A 21083-nucleotide genomic window follows, 5' to 3' on the forward strand; every position below is an offset into this window, starting at 1 on the left:
AGAACCAGTATTGTAGAACCTAACTGCTCTCCTAAATATTCCCTGATCCATTGATTCTGTCACCCTTGCCCTGACTCTCACTCTCTGATGTTCTCATTTACCTCTCAACTAATTTAGAGGCCACAGCTCATCACTATGGTTACCAGTCTTTTGTATATATGGACAACTCTTTTGTGTGTGTCTCACTAGTTATACTCTCCTGATAAAACACCAAACCTGGTTGAATCCAATTCCCTGCCTGTTCTGTGCTTGCACTTCTGCAGTAGATGTAGACTGAGAAGAAACTTATAGCCATGATGATTAGTCTCATTTTCAATTTATGACCACTAAGGTCAAGGGGCCCTTAATGCTGCCCAGGTATCCTACTACATTTGCTTAGTCCAACCATTTTCTTAAATGACAACTTCACAGCTTCTCCTCTCCAAGCCTCTGACAACTCCTCCCATTTCACTCACAGCTGATGACTTTGCTTTCTATGAGAAAAGTACATTTGCCTACCTTTCTCTACTGGAATCTGTAGGCTCTACTTTCCAATCTGGTATCTCCTAGGAAGATAATTTGTGTTCCACAGACAAAAGGTAAGAAAGTAACTCAGAGGAGGAGATTGTCCAAACATGGTAGGTCACCCAAATGTGTCACTGTCCTAATCCCAAGAAACCAAATGTTACCTGATACAGCAAAATGGATTTTGTAAATGTGACTAAATTAAAGATCGCGAAATAGGGAAATTATCCTGGATTATTCAGGTAGGTCTGATGTAAGGCCTTATATGAGTCCTTAGAAGAAGAACACAAGAAGAGTCAGTGCAAGAGAAGGTAATGTGATGACAGAAGCAGAGGTTGGATGGAGTCAAGCACTTTGAAGATGGAAGTAGAGGCCATAAGCCAAGGAATAGAGGCTGTCAAATGTACTTTGAAAAAGACAAGGAAATGGGCACCTGGGTGATCCCGGGGTCCTGGAATGAGTCCAGCATTGGGCTCCCTGCTGGGAGCCTGCTTATCCCTCTGCTTATGTCTCTGCCTCTGTGTCTCTCGTGAATAAATAAATAAAATCTTTAAAAAAAAAAAAAGAAAAAGACAAGGAAACAGATCCTCCTCTAAGCCTCCAGAAGGAACCAGCTGTGCTGATACCTTGATGGAGCCCAATGAAACTGACTTCAGACTTCTGACCCCCAGAAACAGGAAAATAAATTTGTGTTTGCGTTTAATGCAATCCCTATCGTTTAATGCAATCCCTATCAAAATACCATGGACTTGCTTCAGAGAGTTAGAACAAATTATTTTAAGATTTGTGTGGAATCAGAAAAGACCCCGAATAGCCAGGGGAATTTTAAAAAAGAAAACCGGGATCCCTGGGTGGCACAGCGGTTTGGCGCCTGCCTTTGGCCCGGGGCGCGATCCTGGAGACCCAGGATCGAATCCCACGTCCGGCTCCCGGTGCATGGAGCCTGCTTCTCCATCTGCCTATGTCTCTGCCTGTCTCTCTCTCTCTCTGTGTGTGACTATCATAAATGAATAAAAATTAAAAAAAAAAAGAAAACCATAGCTGGGGGCATCATAATGCCAGATTTCAGGTTGTACTACAAAGCTGTGGTCATCAAGACAGTGTGGTACTGGCACAAAAGCAGACACATAGATCAATAGAACAGAATAGAGAACCCAGAAGTGGACCTTCAACTTTATGGTCAACTAATATTCCATAAAGGAGGAAAGACTATCCACTGGAAGAAAGACAGTCTCTTCAATAAATGGTGCTGGGAAAATTGGACATCCACATGCAGAAGAATGAAACTAGACCACTCTCTTGCACCATACACAAAGATAAACTCAAAATGGATGAAAGATTTAAATGTGAGACAAGACTCCATCAAAATCCTAGAGGAGAACACAGGCAACACCCTTTTTGAACTTGGCCACAGTAACTTCTTGCAAGATACATCCACGAAAACAAAAGAAACAAAAGCCAAAATGAACTATTGGGACTTCATCAAGATAAGAAGCTTTTGCACAGCAAAGGATACAGTCAACAAAACTAAAAGACAACCTACAGAATGGGAGAAGATATTTGCAAATAACATATCAGATAAAGGGCTAGTTTCCAAATCTATAAAGAACTTATTAAACTCAACAGCAAAGAAACAAACAGTCCAATCATGAAATGGGCAAAAGACATGAAGAGAAATCTCACAGAGGAAGACATAGACATGGCCAACATGCACATGAGAAAATGCTCCACATCACTTGCCATCAGGGAAATACAAATCAAAACCACAATGAGATACCACCTCACACCAGTGAGAATGGGGAAAATTAACAAGGCAGGAAACAACAAATGTTGGAGAGGATGCGGAGAAAAGGGAACACTCTTACACTGTTGGTGGGAATGTGAACTGGTGCAGCCACTCTGGAAAACTGTGTGGAGGTTCCTCAAAGAGTTAAAAATAGACATGCCCTATGACCCAGCAATTGCACTGTTGGGGATTTACCCCAGAGATTCAGATGCAATGAAACGCCGGGACACCTGCACCCCGATGTTTCTAGCAGCAGTGTCCGCAATAGCCAAACTGTGGAAGGAGCCTCGGTGTCCATCGAAAGATGAATGGATAAAGAAGATGTGGTTTATGTATACAATGGAATATTACTCAGCCATTAGAAATGACAAATACCCACCATTTGCTTCAACGTGGATAGAACTGGAGGGTATTATGCTGAGTGAAGTAAGTCAATCAGAGAAGGACAAACATTATATGTTCTCATTCATTTGGGGAATATAAATAATAGTGAAAGGGAATAGAAGGGAAGGGAGAAGAAATGTGTGGGAAATATCAGAAAGGGAGACAGAACATAGACTCCTAACTCTGGGAAACGAACTAGGGGTGGTGGAAGGGGAGGAGGGCGAGGGGTGGGGGTGAGTGGGTGACGGGCACTGAGGGGGACACTTGATGGGATGAGCACTGGGTGTTATTCTTTCTGTATGTTGGCAAATTGAACACCAATAAAAAATAAATTTATTATTCAAAAAAATAAATGTAAATTTGCCCTTTTAAAAAAATAAAAATCAATTAAAATTATTAATAATAAAAAAATAAAAATAAATAAATTTGTGTTTGTTGTTATGTCCCTAGGTTTGTGGTAATATATTACAGCAACAATTGGAAGCTAATAAACAAATGAAGGGGGAAGATACAGAGAAGTCCAGGCAACATTTGACTCCCAGAATAAACCTGAAGGGAAGGTACTGGGGAGAACTGGAGTGGTGCTGCATGGAAGAATTTTGGCGCCCTCCCCTTGAAGGCTATAACAATTAAAAGCATCTCAAGAGGCAGGGTTTGTGTCCCTGGTAAATTTATGATACACAGTAAATAATATAGAACTTTTATTTTTTATTTTTTTAAAGATTTTATTTATTCATGAGAGACAGAGGCGGGGCGGGGCGGGGGGCAGAGACACAAGCAGGAGTTGCAGGCTCCCCGCACGGAGCCCAACGCGGGACCGCCAGGATCAGGCCCTGGGCTGAAGGCGGCGCCAAACCGCTGAGCCACCCGGCTGCCCATACTATAGAATTTTTAAAAGCAAACTATAGGCCCATATATGTGGCACGACCCCATGTTGTTTAAAAAGTATATGTATATGCATATGCACATAGCAAAGAGTTCTGAATGTTGCAGGACTGATTACCTCATCTGGTATCTTTGCTCCAATAACCAACCATACACAGTAACAATAGGATTGCAAAGCACATCCTGACCCACACACCCACACACCAGTACCCCTTAATCCTGCAACTCAGCTCTATTTTTCCCCTTACACATATCACTTTATAATAAATTCCATGCCATTTATAATTAATTGCTTTTTTGTCCCACTGAAGTTTGACATCCACAGTGATTTTTAAATTCCTGGAACATGGTAGGCCCTCATGTTTGCCAAATGAATGAACTCTAGAACCGAGACGCTGCTGCTGAGTAGCATATACTCGTTTCAGAATATTTTTAAAAACAAAGACAAAAATTACAGGTGATACTTGCGTTCTTTTCACGCCAGTAACACTTTGCCAAAATAAAACATCCTTTAATGGGTGTTCCTAAATAATCCTTACGCGTCTGTAACTAAAAAATTTTTTGAATAAATAAGTATCTTGAACAAATTAGACTCTAACCTCAAAGAACAGCCAACAAACCCGCAGAACCCAGGGCCGAGAGCGCGCCCTCGGCTTCGCGGTCGGTGTATTCCGGACCCGCGCTGGAAGCGTGCGCCGGAAGCGGGCGTGGCCATCCCGCGGCTTTCTGGGACTTGTAGTTCAGAGCCATTAGGCGAGGGCGCGGGTCAGTGTCTGGAGTCCTGCTGTTCCAGGTGTCGGATTCCACGTGGGAGGTGAGACGCTCGGGACTGGACAGCCAGCGCCCCGGCAGAGAGGCGTCTGGTGGCTGGGATGTGCGCGTGCCTCGGGGGAGGCGCAGGGCCGCTGAAACCCGGAGCCCTGGCCGGGCAGCTGTGGGAGGGCGCGGACCCGGAGGAGGTGCGGCCAGGGGCCGCACGTGCGCTCTGGCGTCGCGACAGCCGCTGGGTCCGCGGGACCTGACTTTGATCACTGAGTCTGAGCGGACTGAGCGGCCTCCAGCGCAGAAGCGGCTGCGGCGCGGCACGGCACGGCACGGCACGGCACGGAGGGGCCCATCTTTCGCTCGCCTGAGCTCTGGCTTTGGCCGGCCTGGAGGCTTCGTAGCTGGCCGCACCGGCCATTTCTGTGTGGCGACTGGCCTTATTACAAGGTTTTCGGTGGACGTCAGACGACCACGAAGGGCCCCTTTGAGGGACCGAGGTTTCTGCCCCCGTAGCACTGTCCTCACATCCCAGACATGTGGCAGGTCGGGGAAAGCCCCTCAGGGAGTCAGAATCCCTTCTGAGGCACCGCATCTAAGCCAAAAGCTCCTCCTCCTCTTTCTCGAACTTTAGGGCAGAAATCAGAAACCCTGAAGAAATGGACACATCTCAGCCAGTGTTGCGGGGGGTGGAGGAATTTATTCACCCTCGTGGGTTTGGCGGAGAGGCTTGGCCTGTGTAATCCAAAGCCCTGCGGAGACCGGGGAGGGAGGTGCCGCCTGGGGAGGCTCGGGAGGCTCGGAGGCATCGCCGAGAGGGTGTGAGGGCCCGACCGGAACGGGTTATCAGCAAGAGCAGAGTAACTTTTTTCCTACAGTTGCTGGACCGACTAGCGTGTGTCCTGCAAGGTGAACTTGATTTTCACGGCATTTCTCTTTCCTTAACTGCCTTTCCAGGACTCTGTCCCTCCTGAGAGGAGGAGATGACCAGGTTCCAGGTGAGTTGTGGTTTCTTCTCTCGGAAAATGCCCTGTCTCTGAGAATGAACATGACCTTCCTTTGCTTGAACAAAGGAAGAACGTCAGCATTAAGCGAGTGCCTCTCTGTTGTCAGGTCCTGTCTTTGTTCTTTACGTTCTTGTTATTGCCATGTATGTGAGACATACATTTTGTAAATATGGGTGTAAGAACATTAATATACTGAGAACATGTAGCTATCAGATGATGTCTCCAGAGTCTGCACAGGTGGCTGCTTGGTTTAAATTCCACACCATTTTTCATTGAACCACCCTCCCTCCATGAACTTGGCCCATTCCCCAGAGCACACAACTATTCTTTGAAAGACTTCACACAGCATCTTTGCTTGGTCCTCTCTCAAAGTCTCCCTTTTCCTGCCAAGACATTTCACACACATTGAAAGTTATTCAGAATTATCACATGCTCCAGCCAGTGTTAAGTGGTCTCAGGAAAACAAATAGAAGTATAAATTTTGGTGCTTCTCTCCATGAGCAGATTCTACATATTAACAATAACCATTTATTAGACATTTAAAAATTTGTTAGATGCTGGCATAGTAGTTATCAAATCATTCCCAGAATAGCTTTTTAGCCAGGCTGTTCATTAGCTATATGTGGTGTTTTTTAAGAATTAAGAGTCCTAGACACTCTCTCCATTCAACCTACTAACAGGAGAATTTCACTTTTTTTCTTAAATCCCATTGGCCTTTGTACATCCAAAGATTTGTTGGATTTATTGTGAGATATTTCTCCACATACTGATATAAGCATCATTAAGGTAGGTAAGATGGGTTATTCATCTTTTGTGCTCTGGTTGTTTTGTCCCTTTACCAACATATCTGTATGTTTAATTGGTACAATAAATTGTTAAATTACCAAGTAGCACTTTTTAAGTATCTGATTTCTTACTTATCTCTATAAAACCATGCCTCAAGATGGTCACTTATAGTCATAGAATGTTTGAAATGGGAAGGATCAGCTTTGGTGCTGGCGTTTTGCAGAGGAGAGCTCTAATTCTGAGAGAGCTAACGGGAAGCACTGTGTTCTTTGTTGCAGAGTAGTAGAATCGGAAGGAAACCGCATGTCTTCTAACTCCATGCTATTCCCTCTCCATAACTAAATAGGTCAATTACACCAGAAGTTACTTGAATCAAATATCAGGCTGGATTTTAAGGAAGAAATAATTAGCTCTTAATACTATCACCGCAAGACCGTCTTTTTGGTTGGCAATTACAGTTCCTATGTGCATAGGAAGAGACCATGAGCTCTTATAAAAATCCGTTTAGAAGGCAGTGAGCTCCCTCAAGGTCCTGAAAGCATGCCATCTCTGTGGCTTGAAAAGGAACTGAGGACATGAAGGGAAATTAATGTGAATAAGCCCCCGTGCTTTCTGTATTTTCCTTTTCCTCTACCTGGTCCCTGATGAAGACTATTTATCACAATGTTAGGGATTGCTAATATAGTGAAATTTTAAGATTTTTATATATGTTAATAACTTGAATTTAAAGAAAGGATTTCCTTCCTTGGATACCTACTGAGTGTTGTCTTATGTACCAGACTGTCCTTGAGTCTGCTGAAAGTCAGGAGTCCCAATTTAACCCCTCCCTCTGTGACCTTGAGTAAGTCACTTCAGTGTCATGAGCCTTGGCTTTCTCATTTGTAAAATTAAGAGTGTTTTCTTTGATGATCTCAAAGTTCAGTTTTAGTTGTATCTTTTCATTATTCATTTAAATTGAATGTGAATTTATAAATATCATTTAGATTCCTAGTCAGTTGTGCTCATTGCTGGGGATTTAAAAATTAGCTGAACATGGCCCCTATTATCCTTTAGAATCCTGTAGCCAATATGGAAGACAGATTTTATAGCTTTGATAGAGCTATGTGAAAATACTATGAGAAATTGGAGGAGGAGGCATTTAACTTATCCTCATGCTTCAGAAAGGCAGTTGTTGATTGTCCTAAAACGAAAGGAGTTGTAAGATGGATGGGAGAAATATAAGTCAAGGCAGAAGCAGCATGTAAAGGGCTATTCTAGACTACAACATGACATTTGGTTGACTGAGGGTAATCCAGTTTGACAATAGCTCTTGTCCACCTCCTGACTTGCATTACTATTTCCTGCCTCTAAGTAAATTGTTGGATTCAGCAAGGATGAGCTCTGGGAAGGAAGTGGAAAGCCACATGAAGTAAGTAGTTTTAAGGAGCTTGACATTTGTTGGGTGGGAACAGAAAACTACTAGTCCCATGACCGGACCCCTTTGGTTAGCTTTCAAGATATTGAGTCCACCTTGGATGTGGGGGAAACTTCATTACTCAAATTCCTTCATTCCCAACTTTGTCTTTAGCAGAACCACTATTTTCTTTCCCTTTTCCTTTGTCACACTGATTCCTTTCATTTGGCCCACTGTCCTACCATTTGTTCTTCTGGAATCTTCAATCTACTGCAGTTAGTAGTCCATCAATATATCCTTTAAAAAAATAAATATATATGTATAATATAATATATGTTAGTACATATTATATAAATAAATAAATATGTGTAATATATATCTATGCCCTTTCCATTCTTGGCATGGAATTGCCCTCACCACTCTTGTTTATGAGATCTTAAAAAATTAGTAACTTTGTCTTTCAGTCTGTGGATTGAAGGGTGACAAAACTTGTATTTTAAAGACTTGATAAGGAGTTATTGTGATCGAGGTAAGAAACGAGGGCCTTACTGAGGACAGGGGCAGTGACAGTAAAGAAGAGGTAACAATTTGTTTTTTTTGTTTTTTTTAAAAAATAATTTTTTTTTTATTTATGATAGTCACAGAGAGAGAGAGAGGGGCAGAGACATAGGCAGAGGGAGAAGCAGGCTCCATGCACCGGGAGCCCGATGTGGGATTCGACCCTGGGTCTCCAGGATCGCGCCCTGGGCCAAAGGCAGGCGCTAAACTGCTGCGCCACCCAGGGATCCCTTTTTTTTTTTTAAATAATTTTTTTTTTTATTTATAAGAGGTAACAATTTGGAGGGAGATTTGGGAGATGAGTTGACAAGATCTAAAGTGGTTTGAATATTATTGAGATAGGGTAGGAGTCTTAGACCATCCAGATGACTGAGTAAAAGATGGATAAGAAATGAAAGGGAAAGGGATCCCTGGGTGGCGCAGCGGTTTGGCGCCTGCCTTTGACCCAGGGCGCAATCCTGGAGACCCGGGATTGAATCCCACACCGGCTCCCAGTGCATGGAGCCTGCTTCTCCCTTTGCCTGTGTCTCTGCCTCTCTCTCTCCCTCTCTCTCTCTCTCTCTCTCTCTCTCTCTGTGACTATCATAAATAAATAAAAGTTAAAAAAAATGAAAGGGAAAAAAGATAATTGATGGACTTGAATTTCAGAAGGAAGAAAAGGATTGGATCTAGAATGCATTGGGAGGGGTTAGCCTTGGACGGAAAGAAACCTTGTTCTGTTCATGAGTGGCTAATACTACTGCTTGATGTACTTTAGGCCCTGTTGTCCTAATGGGTGTATATAGGACTCCCTGAGGTGCAAGCTCCACTTCTACCCCTTCTCTGTCCCACTCTTGCACAGGGACTTGCAGACTTCTTTAAGATTTATTTATTTGGGAAGAGCGCGTGTAGGGGGAAGGAAGGGAGATCCTCAAGCAAACTCCCCACTGAGTGTGGAGCCCAACACGAGGCTCAATCCCAGGACCCAAGCTGAAATCAAGGTAGGGTTAAACACTTAACTGACTAAGCCACCCAGGTACCTCTGGATTTGCAGGCTTCTTGAGCCCAGTCTCATCTCTTTCACCTCAGACACAGTGGAGACCCATGGCCTTGAAAAGGGAACTGCCACCTTCCCTCATTATCACCTTCTCCATGGGTAATAAGTAGGGTAGTCGTGTCACTCCTGTAAGCAGCCTAGTGGTCTTCAGTTCCCTGAGGAGCTAGTAGGTAGTGCCCCTTCAGCCTCAGGCCTGAGGGGTCAGAGTTCTGAAGGTTATGAGGCATTTCCCTGGCCCAGAGTTGAACTGCGTCTTTGGCTTCACTTGGTTCTCAGTCATTTTGTGTGTATTCTGTCATTCTGCTTTTCAGGGTGTTGCCCGTGGCCTCTTGCCAGCCCACAGACTGCTTGTTACCAGTCTGCAAAGACATAAGGAAAGAAACTAAGAGTGTTTAAAAATATATTTTAAAAATGGTGTTAGTATTTTATACATCTAGGTTTTTTTATTTTCTAGTAACTCTTTTTTTATTGTATTTTTCAAAAATACCTATGACAAAAATATCTATGACAAAAGTCATATTAGAAACATTTTAAAATAAACTAGTCCTTCACCAGGGGTAGTTTGAGAAGTGTTGGCCCCATCAGCAGAACCCTGGAAGGAACCAGAGTCACTGTGAAGTTAACTAAATTAACTTCTGGACTCCTATTAGATGCCAGGCATTCCTTGAGACCTTGGGGATGCAAGGATCAACTGTCTCTCTGTTCTTAAGGAATAAATATTTTAGTGGGGAGAATTTATTAAATAAGAAAGCAAATGAGTAAATAAGAAAATGGGATAAGACATAAGTAGTACAAAGAAATTAGAACAAGAAGTGACAGTTTCTGGGTGCCACTGTGGATTAAGCAATCAAGGAAATGCTTCTCTGAGGAGTGGCAGTTTGGCTCGCCCTGAATAGTAAGTAAGGAACCAGGCATGTGAAGATGTAGGAAAAAAAACATTCTGGGCAGAGGGGACAGCCAATGCAAAGGCCCTAAGTTGGGTTAACTTTGGTGTTGTCAAGGACCTACAAGGTCACTAGGGCTGAGTGTGACACCTAGGGAGAAGTGATTCGGGCTGACTTTGGAGAAGTGACAGGATCCCAGTCTGTAAAGCCTTGCAGACCAAGATGAAGAGTCTGGATCTTACTTGATGTCCATTGCAAAGCCTTTGGAGGGTTTCATACCTGAGTGCTGTATGTTTTAAAAGATCACCCTGGCTACTATATAGAAAATTCATTGTGTTGGGGAGCAAGTGTGGAAGCAGATAGACAAATTGGGAGGTTGGTACAGTTAGGACTTCATGATAGCTGGAGCTTGTAACCATAACTGGGCAAAGTGGGGAGACGTGGATAGATTCTGATACATTTTATAGGTAGGACTTTGGTGATGGATAAAATGTGAGGAAGAAAAGAGAGAATCAAAATGACTTCTGGACTTCGGCTTCAGCAATTGAGTGGATTGTGTGACCATTTACTAAAAAGGGGATCCCTAGAGAAGAGCAGATATTGATGGAGATGGTTGGGAGCAAGAGTTCTGTTGGGGTCTATTAAATATTAAGTGCCTCCTAGACATCCAAGTGCAGATGATAGATTTGGAGCTTAGAGGTGAGGGGAAACAGGGCTGGAGGTAAATACTTTGGAATACCTAAGGAGAGTATTTTATAGTTTGTGTATGTGTGCTATTTTTTTTTTCCATGAATGTTCAACTGCTTAGTTTAGAACAAGAAAGAACATATGATTAATGGGACTTGGGAAAGACTTGCGATCAGAAGTATATTTTGGCTGGGAGGAAAAAAAGAGGAAGAGTTGAGTGTGGTGATATTGATAAAGCACGTGTGATAGAGGAAGATGAGCAAAAACATCATGAAGATGTTTTTAAGGAGGGACGCCTGGGTGGCTCAGCGGTTAAGGTCTTCCTTTGGCTTAGGGCATGATCCTGGAGTCCTGGGATTGAGTCCCACATGGGGCTCCCTGCAATGGAGCCTGCTTCTCCCTCTGCCTCTCTCTCTCTCTCTCTCTCTCTCATGAATAAATAAATAAAATCTTTTTAAAAAATGTTTTTAAGGATTAAGATATTAAGAGATTAATATTTCAAAAGCAGAGTGGTCCACATAGTGAAATAACCCTGGTTATGGTTTTTGAGTGTGAAGAAATGAGACGGAGATCATTAGCACTACTCTAAGGACATTAAGAAATGTGAGGTTAGAGCATTCAGCAAATTGTTCTCTTGAGTCTTTTTTTTTTTTTTTTTTTTGAGTCTTGAAGTTTTTAGGATAACAGTCTCTGGGGGCTTGTCTGAGGAAGAGTGGGGCTACCACATTAATGATTTATAAGTGATTAATGATAAAGAATTTTTAATTACATGTAAGATACATATATACCTACTAGGTTAAAACCTGTGAAATTGCCATTTTGTAGTAAAAACAGACATTGTACAAAAACCACTGAAACAAAGTAGCCTGTCATGGTGGCTTTTGGGGCTTTTTCCTGCCTCTATCCACATGATTCTCCTCCTTTTTTTTTTTTTTTTCTTTTTAAGGTTTTATTTATTCATGAGAGACACAGAGAGAAAGAGAGGCAGAGACACAGACAGAGGGAGAAGCAGGCTCCATGCAAGGAGTCCCCCAATGTAGGACTCCATCCTGGGACCCCAGGATCATGCATTGGCCAAAGGCAGGCGCCAAACCACTGAGCCACCCAGGGATCCCCGATTCTCTTCCCTTATAACTGTAGCTCTCAAACTATTACTTTCAACTAAACCTGGGGAGTAAGGAAAACACCACAGAGTAAATTGGTCCCTATAAGTAGTAAGAGCCCTGTGTTTCCATTTTCTTTCTGTAAACCAAATGCCTGTGCTCTTTTTGTGTACCAGAATTGCTCACCTGGAGGTCGCAAATTAAACTTTTGTTCCTTTCAGAGCTTTTCCTTTTTAAATTTTTCTTTCAAATTTACTGTTACCAATTCTTCTGATGCCTTCGATAGTGTTCATCTTAATCTTCAAATTTCCTGACATATATGAAGTCATAGTTTTCCTATTTCCTCTGGCCTTCCTCCTATTTCTTTTCTCTGTATGTTCACTGGCTTCTCTGTCTTTCCTCTAACTTTAGAAATCTTAAAAGGCTCTTTGCCTTCAGATCACCATCTATCAGTGTTTCTCAACCTTTTTTTGTGTGTGTTGTTTTGTTTTGTTTTGTTTTCATCCCTTGGTGTCAAGGTGCCCCTGTTGAGGATGCACACTGTATCTGTACACTCGTCTGCCTCCCTCAAAGAGCTAGCACACATAAATGGCCTCAGCTGTCCTTTCTACTGTAATAACTGTAGTGTCTTTATTTCCTATCCTCATATGAGACTCTGTTCTTATGACTTTCCTTGAATATTGAATATCCAGTGTCACTTCACATTCAGTATATTGAGGATTTCCTAAATTATTTAAGTTCTTGTATTCCCACTTTTGTCAGTATCCACATTCTTCCCGCTGCCTAGATTAGAAATAAGCCATTATTAAGTTTATCCCTCACCATCCCCAGCATCTGTAACTCTCTCACCAATTTTTTTTTTGACTTTCAGTTGTTGTTTTTTTTTTAAAGATTTTATTTATTTATTCATGAGAGACACAAGAGAGAGGCAGAGACATAGGCTGAGGGAAAAGCAGGTTCCCTGCAGGGAGCCTGCTGCAGGACTCAATCCCAGGACCACAGGATGACACCCTGAGCCAAAGGCAGATGCTCAATTGCTGAGTCACCCAGATATCCCATTGACTTTCAGTTCTTGTAAATAACACTCAGGTCCCACAGATAGCTCTAAAATGAGTCCACTGAATGCTAACAATGGTAACAATAAGCCAAATTGTTGACATCATTCTTCAGGCTCAAATTAGATGTGACAAGTAGACCTGTCTCCCCTAACATATTTATCATGTCACTTTTTGCAGGAAAACCTGGAATTACCTTTAATTGCTGGTTTAGAGCCTCAAAACTCCCTTCCTGGCATTCTCTGGAACCTTTGATGAGTATCATGCTCTGGTTCCTGATTAATTTTGTCCTTTAAGATTTTATTCAAAGTCTAGTGTGAAACCTTTGACCACTCCTTGCACTTGACTCCCTTCTCAGAACTTTCAATTTATATCTCACAGTCTCATCAGACTGGATTGGATGTTTTTTGTGTGTGCTTTTATATTTACCATTAGGTCTGCAGGTCTGATTTATTTTCCTTGTTTCCAGTCAATTTCCCGGAGGTAAAGCAATGTATTTAATATTTCTTGTGCTGGGTATACATGGTCAAGATTTTAAAATTGACTACTATGGGGCAGCCCCGGTGGCGCAGTGGTTTAGCGCCGCCTGCAGCCCAGGGCGTGATCCTGGAGACCCTGGATGAAGTCCCACGTTGGGCTCCCTGCATGGAGCCTGCTTCTCCCTCTGCCTGTCTCTGCCCCCCCCCCCCTCTCTCTCTCTCTCTGTGTGTGTGTGTGTGTGTGTGTGTGTCTCAATGAATAAATAAATAAAATTTTTTTAAAAAATAAATAAATAAACAAATAAAATTGACTACTATGGAGTTTAGCAAAGAAGAAATCTTTCGGGTAGCCCAGGTGGCTCAGCGGTTTAGCACCACCTTCAGCCCGGGGCGTGAACCTGGATACCTGGGATCGAGTTCCATGTCGGGCTCCCAGCATGGAGCCTGCTTCACACTCTGCCTGTGTCTCTGCCCCTCTCTCTCTCTCTCTCTCTCTCTCTGTCTCTCATGAATAAATAAAATCTTTTAAAATATATATATTTCTTAACAGTCTTGTCAAAGAGGTATTAAATAAACACAACATATTTTAATAAATTGCTACATCCTGGGAAGGATAGAATAGTGTGCCCTGAGAGAATAAAGGCATGGGATGGGTCAAGAGTGATAATATATGTACTGCTGAAAGTTTCAGGGAAAGCCTCTGACATCTTTCAACTAAGAAAGATCTAAAGGCTTAATAAACATGTAACAGGTGACTGATTAGGATAAGAATATTCCAAGCAGAGAGAATAGTACAAGGGAAGATCTGATACCTGGAAGCAGCATGGCAATAATACAAGGAGCATCTGGGAAGAATAGAGAGGGAAGACGTGGTGGGCCGGGCCTGGCTCATTTGTGGCTTTGAAGGCACTGGTAAAAAGTGTGGATACATGCTAAGTTCAGTGGGAAGCCAGTGTACAACAGGGTGGTATGATCCAATTTACATAGTGTCTGTGGGACTCAGTGTAGAAAGTGGTTTGCAGAGGGGCAAAAAATGAATAGGGAATGTGCTTCCAGTTTTAAGCTTGGTGCTAGGTTTTCATTTTTAATTGATAAAAATTGAACATGGTTATCCATTTTTTTAATGCAAGCAAGATATAAAAATCTTAAACACAAAAGTGTAAAGTGAAATTATATCACTGATAATCGCCCAGTAAAAGTCCAGCCATTGGAAATGCCTAACTTGAGGAGTGCCTAGCTAGGCTAGCTCAGTTGGAAGAGCATGCAACTCTTGATCTTGGGGTCATGAGTTCAAGCCCCACATTGAGTGTAGAGATTACTGGAATGAATGAATGAGTGGGAAAGAAAGAAAGGAAAGGAAGGGAGGGAAAGAGAAAGAAAGGCCTAATGTGAATTAATAAACCTGTTCCCAGGATCAACCTCTTTTTATAATTGTTGGTTCTGAGTTTGGAATTTGAATTTCTAGGATTTGTTGAGAAGATCTCCTAGTCTTTTAGAAGCTTTCTGTACATGATTTGAGCTATGCATTTGGGTTTTTTTCCTAGTTTCTCCATCATTTCTCATCCATCTGCTCTTTATCATCTAGTTCCTCAACATTTTATGCTGATTGCTATTTTTCCAAGATTATTGTGGACTTTTTTTTTATTTTTATTTATTTATGATAGTCACACAGAGAGAGAGAGAGAGAGAGAGGCAGAGACACAGGGAGAGGGAGAAGCAGGTTCCATGCACCGGGAGCCCAACGTGGGATTCGATCCCGGGTCTCCAGGATCGCGCCCTGGGCCAAAGGCAGGCGCCAAACTGCTGCACCACCCAGGGATCCCTATTGTGGACTTCTTTTTTGTCATCTCAGTATAATATTAAGATATTCACTCTAATTGTTTTGACTGACATACAGACTAGTAAGTCTAAAATTTGCATTCCTAGCACAGTTCTCTCTCAGAGTTCCAGACTCATATTACTGAACGGTTCAAGAATGTTCCACTAGCACCACAAATGAAATAAGTCAAAGTTTGTTTTATTGGTTCCTACTTCACAACTCCAGCCTGTCTTACCATTTATACCCTCATACCTGATCACTCAAGCAAGGAACTTGAGGATCATGCTGGATGCCTCCTTCCAAGTTCAGTCAGTCATCACATGATATAGAATGAATCTTTCCCTTTCTCTTCATAACCATCCTTATCATTTTGCTTCTGATTTGCTGCAGCAGTTGTTTCTCTGCCTGAAGTCTTGCTTATTTCTGATGATGTTTATAAGCACAAAGTCAGACATTTTACTCCCCACTGAAGTCCTTAAATTTTATTTTTATTTTTTATTCATTTATGATAGTCACAGAGAGAGAGAGAGAGAGAGGCAGAGACACAGGCAAAAGGAGAAGCAGGCTCCATGCACCGGGGGCCGGATGTGGAATTCGATCCCGGTCTCCAGGATCGCGCCCTGGGCCAAAGGCAGGCGCCAAACCGCTGCGCCACCCAAGGATCCCAGTCCTTAAATTTTAAATGCCTGAGGGTTGTAGCCCTAACTCCTTAGTTCTATATGCTGAGCCCTTTGTTCTGATTCCTGCCTTCCTCTCCAGGGCATATTCTTTACCACTGTCACCTGTTTTATATCCTCCACAAGAAGTTGCATATAGTTTTTCTGAGCATATATTTTCTCTACATTTTCACTTTTTTTTCTCCCTTACATTTACTCCCAGAAATCTTCCCACAGGTTGGGGTTGAATGCCCCTACTTTGTGCTCCCATGACTGGTTGTGCATGCATCTGTTGTTGCACTTAGTGTTATCACTGTTGATTTTTTTGTGTTTTTTCCCCCAATAGGCTCTAGCTTGCTAAGCAAAAGAATTTCTGTTTTCTTTTTGTATCCTCAGCACCTATTAAAGTGGGTTACCAATTAAATGCAAATTTAATTGAGTAAAGTGAAATGAAATATTTGTGACAAGGACATAGGATTCATAGCCTCTGCAGGATAGGGGAAAAACACTTTTATTGGCTATGCTTAAAAGCCAAGACAAGGGATCCCTGGGTGGCGCAGTGGTTTGGCGCCTGTCTTTGGCCCAGGGCGCGATCCTGGAGACCCGGGATCGAATCCCACATCGGGCTCCCGGTGCATGGAGCCTGCTTCTCCCTCTGCCTGTGTCTCTGCCTCTCTCTCTCTCTCTGTGACTGTCATAAATAAATTAAAAAAAAAAAAAAAAGCCAAGACAAGATTTCTGTCTCATACAGCTGAGCTTTCTCTAATATGAACCCAAAGGACATGACTATAAGGACAAGACTCAACTTTTTCCTAGATATTAAATCTTTAGGCATTAGGCAATACAGTTCTAAAATCTTGAAATCTACTCTTTGTATGTTCTTATCACTGAATTCTCTTTGTTCCCTAGGAGACTTGAATGAAAATTCTATGGAGAATCTTCAAGACAAAGGACTTAGGGATCTATTACCTAGGGGCTTTTCTGCCAGCTAATTTTAGAAGATATGACCAGTACAATAACAGAGTCGGAATTATATTGTGAATTCTTCCAGGAGAAGTGTATAGGAATCCTGAATTAGATTTTCCCCCTTATCAGAAGCAGGGAGAAACATCTTCTATATTTCCAGAAATAAGAGCAGTGTGGTAACTCTTCAAAGTGATGATTACAAAAACATGGCAAGTGAAGAATATTTGCCTTTGAAAGTCCCAAGCCAAATGGCCACGCAGGCCTCCTCAGTGACATTCTGTGAAAATGAGTTTCAGGATCCTCAGAAAAGCAAAAGTCTGTTTGTAACTGAAGAAAGCATTGAGAAAAAAGTCTTGCGGGGAGAAAGTCCTTCCATGGACCACTGCTCAGAGAACCTTCAAATTAAACTTATGTCTGACGTAATAGACCTGGTCGCACCATTGGTCAGTGGTGAGACAAATTGCCAGAATGGCCAAGTGAAAGACTCTTTGGATCTCTTTGACTGTAACTACAAAGACATTTGTGGTTGGAAATCACAAGTGGTTGGACGTAGTCATCGGGGAGCTCATACAGAGAAAGCTTGTAACCATTACAACCTTGGGAAGAGAAGTAACAACAGCTCAGATGGCCATCCGTGTGAGAAAATCCACACTGCAGAGAAATTACACAGATGTAGTCAGTGTGGTAAGGACTTCAGTGAGCACTCAGAACTACTACTTCATCAAAGACACCACACAGAAGAAAAGCCCTACAAATGTGAGCAGTGTGGGAAGGGCTTTACAAGGAGCTCCAGTCTTCTGATCCATAGAGCAGCCCACACAGATGAGAAACCCTATAAGTGTGACAAGTGTGGGAAAGGCTTCACAAGGAGTTCAAGTCTGCTCATTCATCACGCAGTCCATACAGGCGAGAAGCCTTATAAATGTGACAAGTGTGGAAAGGGCTTTAGTCAGAGCTCCAAACTGCATATCCACCAGCGAGTGCACACTGGTGAGAAGCCCTATGAGTGTGGGGAGTGTGGTATGAGTTTCAGTCAGCGCTCCAACCTGCACATCCACCAGCGAGTTCACACTGGGGAGAGGCCCTACAAGTGTGGGGAATGTGGGAAGGGCTTCAGTCAGAGTTCGAACCTTCACATTCACCGCTGCATTCACACAGGTGAAAAGCCTTTCCAGTGCTATGAGTGTGGGAAGGGCTTCAGCCAGAGCTCTGATCTCCGCATCCATCTCAGAGTCCACACTGGAGAGAAGCCCTATCACTGTGGCAAGTGTGGAAAGGGATTTAGCCAGAGCTCAAAACTCCTCATCCACCAGAGAGTGCATACTGGAGAGAAGCCTTATGAATGCAGCAAGTGTGGGAAGGGTTTCAGCCAGAGCTCCAACCTCCACATCCACCAGCGGGTTCATAGGAAAGATCCCATTAAATAAGGTCTTCAGTCATATGCTTATACAATAAGGACTTAAATATTTTTTTGACTTAAATATTTTTAACATTGTGCTTCCCTTTATATTCTCAGGAGAGAGATAATAAGAGTTACTCACTTATGTTCCCTCACTGAAAATCATTCATTCATTTAAAGTATTTAAGCTCTTTGTTAGACTATACAACAAGTTGATTGTTCTGGTTCCTCATATGGGTACAGTGAAATGTCTGTACTTTGCAGTTCAACCAATGTTACTAGAACTAGATGCCCTACCCAGCCTTTTTAAGTACAAAAACTTTATATTTATGTAATTGGAACATGTTTCCCTTTGTTCGTATTCTCTGAGAAATTGAAACTCTCTGGTTTCTCTTCAAATTTTGTGCCTTGTCTTTTTCATATTTCCTTCCAGCCCTGATTAGCCCTCTCTAGGTCAAGGGAGTGGTTAGAGATATTATGGATATGAAATCTGTTGTGTTTGCAAAATATACAACAGTGTGTGGCACACAAGAAGGTAAAGAGCTACCTATGTGGTAAACCCCATATATTATAGGATGTTGAACCCTCTCCCTCCCCAAGGCAGCTGTTCAGGAACATCAGTAGTTCTTTTTTCCCTGGATGTAGCTGGTCTATTGGGAGTTCTTCCAGATCTCACCACTTCAGATGACCCCCTGCCAAACTAAAGCCAAATAGGATACATACACCATGTTGAAATGTAGCAAATGAAGTTAAAATATATTTAAATGTATATAATTCCTCACTATCTCATTTCTTTAATTTTCTTCAGCATTCGTGTTCTGTATGATACAAAACGAAGTCAAGAGAGAAAGTTTCTAATATTTTTCTCTTTGGGCTTATCTCTTGTTTTAATATTTGAGGTACCCCCAAAACCATTTGTTTTCACAGCATCCCTAGCCTCTATAGGCTTCACTGTAGATATAGAATTTATTTATAAAATTATTTTTATACTTGGCTGAATATAATTTACATAATAGCTATATAAAAACATTTTAAACCATATTTGGAGATCATGTTTGGGATGATCAGGCTTAAAATATGAACTGTCACATGCAATTCACTTGGGAGTGTGACGCTTAGGACACTTCACCAAGTTAGACATTCATCCCCTAGAAGTTAATACAAGAAGCTCAAGCAAGTAGAAAAGTGATTGCATATGTAACTAAGTTGGAATTTACAGTGAGGAGCTCCTGATAGCAACCCTCATTTTCTAACTAATGGTTAGTGATTCCTCAAGCATTTCTTAGGAGACTACCTAGTGTTCAGTATTCCAGTTTTTCACCAATAACTAGTTTCTGTATATCAAAAGTGATAGAGAAAATATGGATGGCTTTATTAGCTTGGGATGTGGGGTGATAACATATATCCTGACCAAGGTAACCTGAAGCAGTTACCTGGACATAGATAACAGGGAAAGTATACATTAATTTGAAACAGCTAATCTCAAGGAATGAAGGAGAGAGATTAAGACATTTGCCTTAGGCAAACATTCTATATATGGTTAGGGTGGTGATTGAGCATCTACCCTTTAGCATTCCATAATATCCTTCAGTTGTTTTGATACCCTAAGGCAGCATCACAAATGTGATTCTGTTTCACCATTTCTAGAGTAATGAACGCCTCTCAATTCCTCCTGCCCTCATGGATCATACCTGAGTATATATTCTGGATTCCACTTGTTTGGCACCTATGTCTTCTAATTGCCTGACGTATAGAATCTAACGGATTTGGAGCCAAGATCACAAGAACCCGCATGTAATGAGGCTGGGGGAAAGTCTGAAGTTCCGATCTCAGATGATTTTAAAATACCGTTTTTCCAAATTTCCTTTTATACATAACTTACAGTATCAATTTTTTAAAAGATTTTATTTATTATGAGAGACACACAGAGGCAGAGACATAGGCAGAGGGTAAAGCAGGCTCCCCACAGGGAGCCTCTTGTGAGACTCCATCCCAGGACCCTGACATACAACCTGAACCAAAGGCAGACACTCAACCACTGGGCCACACAGGTGCCCCTTAGTATCTATGTTTTTAACTATGTTTAGCTTTTACTGTTTTCTTTTAAACATCACCTTGCTTAATACAATTAAAATATGGTCAGAGTCCTTAGGACTATTTCACTGAAAGAAAGAGCTTTGAGGTTGTTTTTTTTTTTAATTTTTATTTATTTATGATAGTCACAGAGAGAGAGAGAGGCAGAGACACAGGCAGAGGGAGAAGCAGGCTCCATGCACCGGGAGCCCGACATGGGATTCGATCCCAGGTATCCAGTATCGCGCCCTGGGCCAAAGGCAGGCGCCAAACCCCTGCGCCACCCAGGGATCCCCTTTGAGGTTGTTGAAAAAAATTTTTTTTCAGAGGTCAAGGGTTGCCCTTAATACTTGATAAGTACTTAGTTGAACAAAAAGCTTTGGATATTCTCAGTAATCATCAATTGTATTCAACTGATAATTCTATCACTAATTTAACAAAAGATACAGTTTACAGATTATTACTTGAGACACTTTACAATTCTTAAAATTCATACCTACTCAGTGGGTCTATTTCCTTTGTATATGAATTGTTTACTAGTGGATATGTGATCCGTACTTGTAATCATAGTTCTAAATTATAAGCTTTTTAATCCTTTTAAGATTTTATTTGTAGTAATCTGTACACCCAATGTGGGGCTTGAACTCACAACCCTGGAATCAAGAGTTGCATGTTCTATCAACTGAGCCAGCTAGGCACCTCTAATCTTTGTTTCTTCCCACCCTCTACCCCGACAGCCAGAATTGGGGGATAGAAGGAAATATGGAAGTTCCCATGCCTTCCTCATTGTACATCCATTGATAAGAAAGGATCATAATTGGTCATAGGGTGCAAGGCTGAACTCTAGATAAAGCAAAGTTC

The 21083-nt window shown here is 42.0% G+C and overlaps 1 protein-coding gene across 4 annotated transcripts; it reads left to right on the forward strand.

Moving 5' to 3' along the window:
- Window positions 1–4307: 4307 nt before the first annotated feature.
- Window positions 4308–20318, forward strand: ZNF239 (zinc finger protein 239). 4 transcript variants are annotated; one of them, XM_055345207.1, is made up of 4 exons: window positions 4308–4373; window positions 5279–5319; window positions 6059–6114; window positions 16694–20318. In XM_055345207.1, exon 4 carries the CDS (start codon window positions 16957–16959, stop codon window positions 18175–18177), a length of 1221 nt encoding a protein of 406 aa, XP_055201182.1. In that variant the 5' UTR covers window positions 4308–4373; window positions 5279–5319; window positions 6059–6114; window positions 16694–16956; the 3' UTR covers window positions 18178–20318. The 4 variants fall into 4 exon arrangements, with proteins under 4 accessions (XP_055201182.1, XP_055201181.1, XP_055201183.1 ...); XM_055345206.1 differs by lacking the exon at window positions 6059–6114; XM_055345208.1 differs by lacking the exons at window positions 5279–5319; window positions 6059–6114 and having other exon boundaries at window positions 4325–4373.
- The last annotated feature ends 765 nt before the right edge of the window (window positions 20319–21083 follow it).

This window comes from Nyctereutes procyonoides, unplaced genomic scaffold, assembly GCF_905146905.1.
Source record: "Nyctereutes procyonoides isolate TBG_1078 unplaced genomic scaffold, NYPRO_anot_genome, whole genome shotgun sequence".
In the NCBI taxonomy this organism is placed as follows: domain Eukaryota; kingdom Metazoa; phylum Chordata; class Mammalia; order Carnivora; family Canidae; genus Nyctereutes; species Nyctereutes procyonoides.